At 34.8% G+C, this 14,106-nt stretch overlaps 1 protein-coding gene across 6 annotated transcripts in view; it reads left to right on the top strand.

The window, feature by feature from the left end:
- The window catches only part of KIF21A (kinesin family member 21A), a 133,583-nt gene that overhangs the window by 96,635 nt on the left and 22,842 nt on the right, over nucleotides 1–14,106 (top strand). For 4 of the 6 annotated variants that reach the window (XM_063448074.1, XM_063448071.1, XM_063448072.1 and 1 more), the window contains 6 exons: nucleotides 473–574; nucleotides 1,479–1,644; nucleotides 5,119–5,139; nucleotides 7,020–7,080; nucleotides 8,350–8,404; nucleotides 8,974–9,179. In XM_063448074.1, the coding sequence (XP_063304144.1) occupies nucleotides 473–574; nucleotides 1,479–1,644; nucleotides 5,119–5,139; nucleotides 7,020–7,080; nucleotides 8,350–8,404; nucleotides 8,974–9,179 (611 nt within the window). The remainder of the gene's footprint in view (nucleotides 1–472; nucleotides 575–1,478; nucleotides 1,645–5,118; nucleotides 5,140–7,019; nucleotides 7,081–8,349; nucleotides 8,405–8,973; nucleotides 9,180–14,106) is intronic. The other 2 variants (XM_063448073.1, XM_063448070.1) reach the window with 1 other exon arrangement.

Here is a 14,106-nt window from a genome sequence, read left to right as displayed (position 1 = left end):
TGAAAGAAGGGGACAGTCAATTTTAGGATTCATTTAAATTACCCAATAATGAGAAAAAAATATATAGTTTATTACAGCTTTTGTTGCTGTTTGGGTGGAAATTAATTTGTATCTTTCCGTGTTGTATACTTTATAGTACCATTAATTACTGTGAGTATTAGTTGTCAGCTGTTCTTGTACAGTGAAGATCAAGAATAGTTATCTATAGTAAATCAACAAACTTTGTTGCTCATGTGTTTCTCCATACTGCCCCATACCACTCAAATGCACTTCCAGACCTTCATTTTAAAGAATCTCAATCAGTAGCACTATTTAGAAAGAGCCATGTATATAATGAAGTCTGTGTGCAAGAACTATCAGTGCATTTGTAAACTTTAATTTGAACTTCTACTGTGACATAAAAAAGAAAACTTTAATTACAGATGGAAGAAAATCACTAAATTCATTCTTGCATTACATGTTTATCTTTTAGGATGAAGGAGATACGTTGGATGTCACTGCAATTATTAGTTCTTGCACACTAACAGAAGCACGGTACTTACTTGATCATTTTCTTTCCATGGCTGTAAGCAAGGTAAGCCATTATGATTAAAAGCTAAGCTGCTTGCTTGTTTCTTTAATAAAATTTGGATAATGTTGTCTTGCCAGTGCAACACACCATATCGTACATTTGGGAACTGCTAGATGAGCTGAATTCTCTAGATCATTTTTTCAATCACAATACCAGAATTCTTGAAAATGTGTAATAGTTTGCTTTGTTTTAACTTACCAAGTTACTCTAGTATTGGAAACATATAGATACATACCTAAAATATTGTGTAATGAATCTCATAAAAAAACTATAATTTTAGAGTTGTTATTAACAGTGTGTGCGATTGCATATAAAGCAAGACACATAACTCACAAGTTTAGAATAATATGTAAATACAAATTGGTTGGATGGAAGCATTGTGTTTTGTCAAGCTGTTCAAAAACGACACTCAAAGACTTTTTGCACCCAAACTACTACATTCAGCCCTTTTACATATAACTTTCCCAGAGGCTCAGGAATGCTCACTAAACATTTCCTACTTTCAAGGTACAACTAAAGGCACCCAGACCACTTGCTCTCACTGAAGTGGTCTGTGTTCAGTGGCCATTTAGTTTTAACAATGCAGTGTAAAACATTAGTGTTGTTAAAATTGCAGGGGGACTCTTAAATAGATAGGGGAGCACTACATGTTTGTATTCCTAACGTTGTACTGTTCCTTTTAGTCTCCCTTTTTTGATGCTCAATAGGTATATCTAAATGAATTGTGTATCATTATCAAACAGCGTACACTTCTGAAACACAAATATCAGTAGTTGCAGGGAGAATAGAGTATCATTGTGCTGAGAGCAATGATTTTGTCTGTGTTTTATTTATTTATTTATGTCAATGGTATCTTTATTGTAGAAATTATTCCAATCCACATTAACATTTTATTTATTTTGTGCAGGGTCTCCAATCAGCTCAAAGAGAGGCTCAAATTAAAGTTCTAGAAGGGCGTCTTAAACAAACTGAAATAACTAGTTCTACTCAAAACCAACTCTTGTTTCACATGTTAAAAGAAAAGGCAGAGCTAAATCCTGAACTTGATGCTCTACTAGGTCACGCATTACAAGGTGATTTTATATTTTATTGTACCATTTTTATTGATAGCATGTCTTTTTTTTTTTTTTTTTTGTGCACTTGCAGCCATAAAAAATTGTGGTCATAAAAAGCTTTTTATGAATAAATGCTGTAGCTCCTTAAATCAATTTTTAAAAAGTAATGATGCATTCTGATTGAGTGTACAGCATGGAGGAATGTGAGAGCAAAAAATAACTGTTATGGTCAAAAAGAACATTATGATTAATAGTAATATATGCAAGTTTTGCTTTTTTATTGATTTTGTTTTCTGTCAAAAATGCAATTCAATTTCATAACCTTTCCACGATTTCAGTTAGTAGTTAGAGTTCAAGGGCTCTATTGGAAACCATAGAACTGGAACTCATCTCGTTTTTACGGAATACCGTCACAGCTCCATACTTTGGAGCCTTTTTGTGGTGTAAATGCTTCATGTAGTTAGACTAGGTGTGTGGCCTCACTAGGTGAGTGATGCAGTGATTAACAGTTTTAGGACTGAGGGAGACTAGCTTGTTGTGATGCTAGGAGCATACATAGTGTCTGTATGTTTGTGCTAAGAGCTCACACAGATCACAGTTGGGGAGGGGTGGCATATCCTACACCTACATGTTGAAACTTGCATGACTGTTTATGATTCTAAGTAAATAAACAGAAATATATTTTAAAAACTTAAAGCACAATGTGCAATTTAGTATTTCAATCACATTAGCTTTTGGTAATAGTATGGTCCAGGGTAAATTAAAGCAGGACTGAATGTTGGCCTAATGATATCATTGATGATATTAAAGGGACACTATAGTCACCTGAACAACTTTAGCTTAATGAAGCAGTTTTGGTGTATAGAACATGCCCCTGCAGCCTCACTGCTCAATCCTATGCCATTTATGAGTTAAATCCCTTTGTTTATGAACCCTAGTCACACCTCCCTGCATGTGACTTGCACGGCCTTCCATAAACACTTCCTGTAAAGAGAGCCCTATTTAGGCGTTCTTTATTGCAAGTTCTGTCTAATTAAGATTTTATTATCCCCTGCTATGTTAATAGCTTACTAGACCCTGCAAGAGCCTCCTGTATGTGATTCAAGTTTAATTTAGAGATTGAGATACAATTATTTAAGGTAAATTACATCTGTTTGAAAGTGAAACCAGTTTTTTTTCATGCAGGCTCTGTCAATCATAGCCAGGGGAGGTGTGGCTATGGCTGCATAAACAGAAACAACGTGATTTAACTCCTAAATGACAGTGAATTGAGCAGTGAAATTGCAGGGGAATGATCTATACACTAAAACTGCTTTATTTAGCTAAAGTAATTTAGGTGACTATAGTGTTCCTTTAAGTGGCATATTGCATTCTGTAAAAGATGTAACAATCGCACTTTAAAATAAGTAGTCATGGGCAAAAAAAAATAAAAAATCTGTTAAAGCAATAACATGCAAATATTTTTTTTTTTTAAAAAGTATAGTCACAAACCATATGTTCTTTTTTAGTATTTTTTTTTTTTTTCTTGGAGTAACAACTTTCAGGATTATTCACTGAAGTGATGATTCAAAGTGAATTTCAAATTTACTAATGCATTTCTCAGCTCTCTTTTCAGTTTGGCTACTCTGGCCTTCACAATGAATTCTAATTTCAGAAAATAATTTTGTATTTTTACTTAGTGCACTTTCAGTTCCATAATGCCAAGTAAAAAGTATATTTTACTAAAAACATTCCACTGTGCAAACCAAACATTTATACAAAAGATTTCCTTGTATGCCGTTATACTGCTATATTGTAATAATTAAGATTATTTTTAACATGCTTAATAACCACATCTATTCCATATTTATTTTAAAGATCTCATGAAAGTTTCTGTATCGGATAATAAAATGTTATTGTTTGTTCAATGCTTCAATGCATTTCATTTTAACCCCTTAAGGACCAAGCTTCTGGAATAAAAGGGAATCATGACGTGTCACACACGTCATGTGTCCTTAAGGGGTTAAAGAAAAAGGATATGCATAAAAATTGTAGTAATTGTTTACTTTAAAAGGCCAATATAGTCACCAAAACAACTTTAGCTTATTGAAGTAGTTTTGGTGTATAGATCATTTCCCTGCAGTGTCACTGCTCAATTCTCTACCATTTAGGAGTTAAATCACTTAATTTATGTACCCTAGTTACACCTCCCTGCATGTAAGCTCATCGAGCAGGGCCCTCAACCCCCTCTGTTCCTGTACGTCCAGTGGTCTGATATCAATTAAGTGTCTGTTAGTCCACCCATTGTACAGCGCTACAGAATTTATTGGCGTTATATAAATAATAAAATAATAATAATAATGTGACTTGCACAGCCTTCCTAAACACTTCCTGCAAAGTGTCAGCTAATGTTTATACTTCCTTCATTGCAAATTTGATTTAATTTAAAATGTAGTATCCCCTGCACTGTTGATAGCTTGCTAGACCCCAAAGAAGCCTCCTGTGTATGATTAAAGTATGAGAGCAGTCAATAAGAACTTTTAAAGTAAGTTACATCTAATAGAAAGTGAAACTATTTTCTTTTTTTCATGCATGGTGTGAGTCACAGCCAGGGGAGGTGTGGTTAGGGCTGCATGGACAGAAACAAAAGGGATTTAACTCCTAAATTGCAGAAATTTGAGCAGTGAGACTGCAGGATCATAATCTATACACTAAAACTGCTTCTTTAAGCTAAAGATGTTTTGGCGACTATAGTGTCCCTTTAATTTTGTCTCTCTGAAATTTGAAGGTAGCGACAGGGTTTTTCACTAAAGTGTTAAGTATAAGTAATTCAGCACAGTTTTTATTTTTTTAGTAGAAAATAGTCTTATTGAAATATTCTCCAAGTCTGCAGTGTTTTTAGTTTTACTTTTTTGACCGAAATTTAAAATTCACATTGAATTGCCGACAATTCAAATTTACGAAAATAACCATATTCGTTATGCTTAAATCCCCTTTACAGATTTTAGCCTGGAAAGCTTTTAAAATTGTTTAGAACAGCGGTATCAAATTATTTGTCCCCGCCCATTATTCCTATAAATCTCTAACCATGTATACCTATCTAGGAGTTGTGAAATTGGTAGCTGAACATTAACCAGATGCCTCCGTTTGATGTCCTTGCTTTAGGCTGACCTTTTTTAATGTTCACTTTCATTTTACTCAATTGTCTAATCTCCTGTCTCTTCCTAAAACTTTACAGATATCTGAACATACCAAATTATGATCTAAACATGTACCAATATCTCAATAATTTTCTGGCCCAAAATAAACTTCAGATCTTTAACTAAAAAAGAGAAAGTATATCAATACCATTGTGAGGGACAGTGGATGTGTATTAATTGACTGTGGAAATATTCTTGCTTTCATGTGGTCTTTATGTAAATATTGTTGGTAGGAATGGATTTGTTTCATTTGGCAAAGTGAACGTTTTTGATTGTGTTGGTTTTTGTTTCCTTGTTGCTTGAACTTGCACAGACCTAGATAGCATTCCACTGGGTAAGTATATCTAGCTTACTACTTGTTGTGCACATGCATGACTTACTAATTCACCATCCGCACTAACCAGAAGACAAGGCTGACCTTCTGAGAATGTGCACACATTGCATGTCCAACATTGAGAACATCTCTTTGTCTCACATTCCCAATCTCTGATCTTTGAGAAAGGAATAAAATATTAACAGATGAATGTTGGTAATATACCTTTACATAGAAGACTTGGCACCTACCATTAACTTTGGCACGTAGCATAGCTTCAGCCTTACATTTTACTTAATAACATTACATTTTCAAGTCATTTCATCTCTTATTAATCCTGTTCATCTTTATTAGACACAAAAATAAATCCATAAATAATGTCACATATTCTGTTCTAACCAAAATTTAACATCAGCGAGCCATGGTAATGTTAGCTTGTGAATAATTCATTTGATACATATAAGTAGCTCATACCAGTGACTTTCATTTTGGGGTGTATACGAGACAATCCACATTTAATTTATGTTCATGTAAGCTAAAAAAAAGTAAAAGCCCTAATTTGTTTTTCTTCAGTATGAATAGGTTTTGAAGTTGAAAGAAATTGTTGCTTTGTGGTAAAGATTTGCAAAGAGATCAATAGTATCCTACTTTGTAACATTCATTCATAATAATCCTTCCTGGTAAAATATTTTAGAAATAAATAAATAATGAGTGTAAATTTATTTGTTAATAAGTGGAGTTTAACCCTTTACAGCTGGCAACAGAATAACTCCTCAATAAATATTGTATATTATCTATAAATCTTATCTTATTTTCTGGGATATCTCTACTAGTAATTTAACATTATTTTAATGTTTAACGCTTCTATAATAAGGATTAGGTAAATCCCTGATTAACATGACATAATTTGTAACTTGTCATTTGTTATTGTGGGTATGTATGTATGTACGTACATATATATACGCTCACACATGTACAGCTGGATGTCATGTGACCGTTTTAAAACTTTTTTAACTTTTGCAATCCAATACCATTTAGGTGCTATTTGGGTGTTTGTTGAAATCGGCAAATTCTGCTTAAATTTGTGTAATTAAGCTGCTCACAAACAACTGAATTGCAACCAAATTTCTATGTACTGGTTGATGCAATTAACATGATAGAAATCAGGGGAATTTCACCAATAACGCTAAGCTTCCCCCCCCCAAGTCTACCTACATACTCTCTGAAAAGGCTACTTCACCCACGTAACAACTTCATCTGAATTAAGTTGTTAAGAGGGCTGGAGTTCCTGGGTGACTTTTCAGAAGGTCACCACAGTGATGCAGAAGGTGTGCACTGAGCGGACACTCTCAGCGAAACACTGGCTGTCTATCCAGCTTCATTCCGTTAAAATGCTTCAGTTGATAGGGAATACATTACATCTTCTCTGTAGTTGTTTTTATTTTATTTTTTTTTGTTAATAGACCCTTATCCTACTGACTTTTGAGGAAAAAAATAAATAAAAAAAACTAGATACATCCAAACATTCAGTAATATGTAATTGACAGAAATATGCATCCAACATATTGAAGAGGTATTGTAAACATTATGACAATTTCAGTTCTATTTTCATTTCCTAGTATATGTCTCTGGAATGTTTAGTGCGGCAATGACTGGTAACTGTTTACCAGCACTTGTGGATACAGGCATCATCTTGCCTGAATGTGTGTGCATTGCTTTAATGGCATACAAGCTTATACTTTGGCAACCCCCTTGTCAGCCAGCCATGGGATGTAACTGGAAGAACAAAAGTATAACACTTTTAGTTTTTTTTTCAACTTTCAGGTTATACAAACTACACAAATGATATATATTTGTACCTTGCAGATTTATGCTGACTGTTCTTTTTTGTTTTTCAACAGAAAATACAGAAAATAGCAGTGATGAAGAAGGATCATTGCAAAGCCCTGGAACAGAAGGAAGGTGTGTAATGTAGAAGATATTGCGATTGTTTCTTTAATTCCTCACTTTAAAAAATAAATAAATAGTTTTCTTTCATTTGCTCCTACAGTAATATGTCTATGGAGCATAATTCACAAACATATAGCAATATGCTAACTCTCACTGGATATACAGTCAGTGAATATACATTTAACACGAAGTATGAGGCTTAATTTCCATTTTCCCAGTGCTGTATGTTTTCTTAGTTATCTGTTTTGTGTTAATGTCACATGACATGCATGTACTACTTTTCTGTTAAAGGGACTCCACTGCCCAAATACAGAATAAATACAAATCACGGTCTTTATACCCAAAATAAAACTACCATACATTTAGTTATGTATTTTTTAATTGGGGATCTATCTAAAATCAGTTTGCCTCTTGAGGTCAGCTGCATTGAGCAAACGAAACCAGGAAGTAACATTACCTGTAGTCTGCATGAAAGCCAGGTTAATTTATAAAAGTGTAAAAATGTTATTGAAATCTGCACTTTTTGCAAAATGGAAAAATAAAAGAGGAGACACTCTTCAAACATAAAGCTTTTCAGCAAGCTAAAGTTGTGTAGGAGTCTGCAGTGACCCTTTAAGTTCATGTAAGTATAGGTTCTTTTAGTTGAATGCTTGAGAACACATTTATTAATATTTCCCCGGGTGGCCAAAAGTTAAATCCTTAGCTGCTATATATCTCACAATGGCAGATAAGAATCTGCCTTTCTCTTTTGGAGTAGATCATCTCCCTGTAGTTCAGTTTGGGCTAAGCTGCACTGAGAAAGCTCTGATTCATATGTACACTGCCTGCACAGCTCCTGCGCATTATCTGTAGCGATGCCTTGGAGAGTGACATCATAGTCTGACTTCCAGCATGCCAGAGAACTGTGAAGGCAATGCACACATAGATTGAAACTCCCTAACCTCCCATACCAGCTCACCTCAGCCTCTGCTTACTTTTAGAAAGAACAGTCGATCCTGGCAGGATGGTATCTACTCTGCTTAACGCTGGGCAGTTTTTGCATCCATCAGCATGGCATGGTGCCTGTTATAAGAGCAGGGTCCAGGTGCATTGCACCTCCTATATATTATTGCTTGAAATCAACATATATTTTGAAAAATTTAGATTTCATATCTTACTTTAAAGTAATATACATATTGTTACATTATAATGGTGGAAATCCGTATGCATTTTCAGATAGAGAAGCATAAATATTAATACTGATATTGCTGACCTTTGAACTCTGGTATTGCTTATTTTTAGTTCCCTGTCATCGGATTTAATGAAACTGTGTGGTGAGGTCAAGCCCAAGAACAAGGTGAGCTAGAAACAATCAATATGTAAACAGGACATTTCTGTCTGAAGAGGACCCGGTTTACAAAAACAAAAAAAAAAACCCACATTTTATGAAAAATTAAGGATTTTGAAAAATGTTAGGGCAGATGCCATTTTTTTTTTTTTTTTTAGGTTATCTTCTGAAATGCACTCTTTATAATTAGTTATTTTTTATTACCTGAGAAACCCTTTGAATTTATATTTTAAAAAAAATAATAATACAATGGGGTTGCAATATAAATAATGGTCTTTTTTCCTCCACTATGCTTGATGCAGTGCTGAGTATGGAAGATCCTTTTCTTCTCAACAAGTTTGACCCCTGTGCCAGTAATCCACAAGTTAAGAATGGGACAAAAATGTATATCTGAACGGTGTTTGTGAAGTTAAAATTGGTCAGACTGATGTTCCATTGCTATGCAAAAAAACTTTTTCTGTGAACAAATGTCAAATACGGTTGAGATTCTAAGATCCATCATGGAAATGAAATGCTTATCACCTAAATATATTTCTATTTACTACTGACATAATAACCTTTTGTTATACAACAAACAGGCTCGGAGAAGAACCACTACTCAACTGGAGCTGCTTTATGCAGATAGTGGAGACTCGGCCCCTGATCCGGGTACAGGAGAAGCTGGTCTTCCCCCTTACCTACCCCCAGTTTCAGAACTGCAAGAGATTGGATTGAATTTGGAAACAAGTGGAGCTAATATTAGGGAGAAAGATCTGCAGCAGCCACCTTCTAAAATAGGCAGCATGTAAGTCTGTCCTAGCTACATTAACAATCACTGCTTTCATTTGAATGCCTTTTCTAACTATGTGCATGGAACTACCAATTCTGCTCTGCATGTGCGCTAAATGCAGAAAGGCTGTATCAATACTTTAGTGAGTGCTTTGACAGTTTCTGCAAAATAATATTTACTAATTATTTTCGTCTGCGCTAAAAAAAGTCACTGATCTATTCGTTATATAAAGGTGTTATAGTGGTTATACTGACCAGAGAGCCTCTATTTTAAATGTCACTCCAGTGTTCAGTGCTGTAGAAAGCTTTCAATAATGCAGAAAGGAGTGAAAGCCAATATAAATGTTGCACTGATGGCCACCGTCAAGGACTTGGCAGAAAAATAATTTCATTTTTTTTAAAGCTTTAATCTTTTTGTTCTTGCTGTTCTACACATACGGAAGATGAGATCATTTTTGTTTTGCATCCTCTCGTATGTTGCTGTGTTATGGTATGGCACATTAACATATTATAATGTTCGCTAATGTAAACTGCTGAGTTTCATGGAAGCCATTAAAAGAAAAACATTTGGTTTGATACATGCTAAGCCAACCAGCCTATTAAATAATGTTTGAGATGAATGCTTTTTGCTACATAGCGTTTTTGATTGTTTTATACCATATTGTAAATGATGGCCTAAAGGCATAAGCAATGATTCTTTTATCTGCACCCATCTGCATCTTGCCTTGGAGGAAGTCATTTTCCCATAACCTGAAATTCACATCTAATAGTTCATGCATGCTTTAATGAGTCAAATTGTTTATTGCATGAGCATTTATACAGTGGCTAAAAGCATTATGTAGTGAAAAGCTTCAATGCTTTTTTTTTGCAAACACACTTTTGTTACTAATGTCAGAGGAGAATGAATAGGTTTAGAACCCTTGCATCAGCCATCTATTATTGTTGGAGATTGTTGGAACGTCAAGCTACATTTAATATAGCCAGGTAATATGTTTTTATATTAATTTGCTTTTTATATATTTTTTTTTCTCCCAGATTCCAATTCCAAGCACTTTCTGATTGAATAAATATTATCATAACATAGATATGAAGCAAGTGATTGATAGTCTGCATATAAACCGTAACAGCAATTTTGTGTATATAGTGCTTTGCAGACAAATGTAAAAATATGTATATTCACACAATTTGTATTTTTCACTTATTTGTTCATCCTCTATAAAAGAAAATAAAAAGCTTTAGACAGTATACAGTACAATTTACAAAAAAAATAAATAAAACAACTTTATTTAGGTTGCAGAATGTTAACAGAATAAAATAGACATGTCTATATAGCAATAGTATCCTTCATCTTGGAATATTTCACAAATGGTCTGAAATATTAGTATAAAGGCAAAAATGCAGTTTTTTTTTTCTCATGCAGTCGATGTGACAAAAATAGATTTTAAAATGGTCAAATAACTTGCTTATATGTATTTGTATGGACCCTAGAGCTAATACTAGCAGTACAACTTACTAAAATGGCAACAAATTGTAAAATATTATGTCTGCATTTGAGCATAAATCTAGTTAAATCATATATTTCTCAAATCAAATCTCAGCTCCAAGCAGGGTAAAGTAATCCACAAAATTAGAAAAAATTAGGGCTTCGGAACAACTGCAAATGTGCACACCAAGTGCTACAAAAATATTTTTACCAGGACATAAGGAAACGTTTGTGCCTTGTCCTTGTAAATAAAATGTTTTTTTTTTTTAGCACTTGGTGTGCACATTTGCAATTGTTAGTGCTGCCCTCATTTGTTTTATTTTTGTGGATTAGTGATTTGTTTAACTTTCCAAAAGCAAGTTGAACTGAAAAACATTGCTGCTTTGTACAAAGATTCTCTATTGTATTCAATTCTCAAAATCTGGTAAAACCTATTTAGCATCTTACCATGTCAAAAATTATTACCTTTTATAACCTCGTTGGCACTCGAACACCCTTGCTCATGGTAAAGGTATTTACAGCATGATACACAAAACTTCAGTATCCGTTTATTTAGGGCCACAGCATTAAAAAAAGTATGAAGTGTATAGTAGAGAAGTGTTTTATTTTGTGAACTTTCCACAATCTGTTAATGAGGTTTGGGACAATATAGATCAGGGGTCCTCAAACTTTTTAAACAGGGGGCCAGTTCACGGTCCCTCAGACACTGTTGGGGGCCGGACTATAAAAAATATTAACAAATTCATATGCACACTGCACACACACACACACGCATAAGGACAAATACACACACATACTGACATACATACATAAACAGACAGACACAGACATACACATACATATATACGGACATGCATACATGCGCACACACAGACATACATACTGACCGACACATATAGACATACATGCGCACACACACACATACTGACATACATTCATACAGATACATACACACACACACAGACATACATACTGACATACACACAGACATGCATACATACATACACACACACATACTGACATACATACATACACAGACATACTGACATACTGACAGACATACATACACACGTAGCTAATTTTGCTTAACTTTTTTTTGGAGGAGGGTGGCTCCCGCGGCCTGGCTCTCTTTCCTTCCACGCAGAGGGAGCTGGGAGGAAGTGATCACTGGCTGTCACTTCCTCCCAGCACTACTTTGCGGCTGCGTTTTTGTTATTTTTTTTTAAGGGGCCTGGTTGCGCTTGCACGGCCTCAGCGCTGACCGGGCCACTGGAGATATAGCGCCCATCGTGTGGCCCTGAGTGCTTGGGACTGGTTCCGGACCCTGGCGGCCCGCGGGCCGTAGTTTGAGGACCCCTGATATAGGTAATGGCTTTAGAGGTACCATACAACATCCTGAGTCAGAGCTTTTGTCTCATGAAGTCTATGCAAATAGACTAAAATATATTGTGTTCCAGTAAAAGAAAATAATCTCAACAATCCCAGTAAAAGTCAAGAGTCTGTTATTGTTTGTTTTTTGTTCACCATGTGCTGTGTGACAAAAAATAAGCAAAACAGTAGTTTGTTTAGAAGTTACAGCATAAACCTGAATTCTACAAATTGATATGAATGTTAAAGTTCTTATTTTGAGTACTTAATTTTTCATAGTATTGTGTTTCACTAATCAAAGATATGATACCACAATGGCCAGTTGAGGCAAAATTCCAATGTATGCAGTGACCGATGAGAGGGCATTAAAGGGACACTGTAAGCAACGTAGTCACTAAAGCTGAAGAGCAGTGACAGGCTGAGAGTTCTGCCTGTAGAAATGTTCTGCTTTTATTTTCAGCAAACTTGCAGGCATTATATTATTGACTAGTGGCTTCTGTCACAGAATATCATTCAACTACAGCCTGGTAATCATAACTAGAGTATGAATGAGGATGAGTGAGGTTTTTTTGACAAAAATTAATTGTGCAAAATACATGAAAATAGAAATGTTTTACTCGATTAAGACAGTGAAGTGTTTTAATGGAATGCTCACTACAAGCCAAATTTTGACACAACTTTCTAAATAAAAATAGATATGCATTTTTTCAAAGATATATGATACCACAATGACCAGTTGAGGCAAAATTCCAAGGTATGCAATGACAGGTAAGATAGGGCATTAAATGGACACTATAAGCAACTTAGTCACTATAGCTGAAGAGCAGTGACAGGCTGAGCGTTTATGTTCAACCTTCAGCACTCTAAACCAGTCACTGCAGTCAAGATTAGCTGAAATACATACTACCAATGAGGGAAGTGGTAATTTCACATTTTCAATAAGGCTGAGGAGGGTGTGGTCTCTGAATGTGGGGAAGAGCCAATGTTTATGACAAACTGCATTTAAACAGTTTAATATTCAACCTCGGAGTAAAACCATTGCACTCTAGGCAACATAACTTCAACAAACTGTAATGGTTTTGCTTCTTAGAGTGTACCTTTTAAGGAACTGGTGATGCCAAGTCAAATCTAAGACTTCAGAGATTAGATCACCTTTAGGATTAGTTCTAGAAGAGCTTGGAATATAATTAAAGTGACAGTGTCATTACAATTGTGTCTCCATAAATCAGTTTAGAACAATAATTCCAAAAGATGTATACAAACTGTAATAAGATTAGCTGTAATTTCCATGATTTTTTTTTATTGGAGGTGATCATCATGAAAATGCATTGTGCTTTTCACTTGCTCTTTGAAGGGGGGGGGGGGGGGGAAGCAAGCCTTCTTACAGATCTTTATAGTAATGAACAGACAGAGTATGATGTAAAATGGTAATAACTGATACAGCACATATGTGAAGCAGAAATGTAGCTATGTGGACACTGTAGAAACTAACTGGTGGTAAAACCAGATATGTTTTGACCAGTATTCTAGATGGATGTTCTAGATTGGCAAGGCATTTTTGTGTGGGTTTACTGTAGAAATGGTGAGTTATAAGAAGGATAATAAATAAGAGGAATATCATGTGTGAACAGGTGATGTCTTGTGTAATAAAGTCACTTTGAGAATTGATGGGTGGGGAATTAAATTAAAGTCAAATATTAATTTAAGATTCTCTTTTGGGAGTTTGGTTTCATAATTGTCTTTTTTGCATTTAAATATTATGTTGACATATTGTGCGTTTTCTCTTGCTTTTACTTTAATTGTGAAAGAAACCCTTGAGAAGCTGCAGCAGAATGCAAAGAAATACTATTTGACATTTTTTGTGAAAACAATGAAGAGAATATTCTTCATTTGAGCTCAGGACAATACATCCATTGAAGATGTAGTAATGCATTTAAAATATGATAGTCATTTCTAATCATGAGTACAAATGCCAGCCACTTGGTTAATTGACTTGCATAGTAGTACTTTGCAAAAAAGAGACTTGATAAAGGCTCAGAGAGGAGCCGAAACATTGTCTCCATTTTCTTGTTTCAAATAAAAACACTGCCTT

Source organism: Pelobates fuscus, chromosome 3 (assembly GCF_036172605.1).
Source record: "Pelobates fuscus isolate aPelFus1 chromosome 3, aPelFus1.pri, whole genome shotgun sequence".
In the NCBI taxonomy this organism is placed as follows: Eukaryota; Metazoa; Chordata; class Amphibia; order Anura; family Pelobatidae; genus Pelobates; species Pelobates fuscus.
Note: the sequence above shows the minus strand (reverse complement) of the source record. Positions and strands in the feature narration are given on the sequence as shown.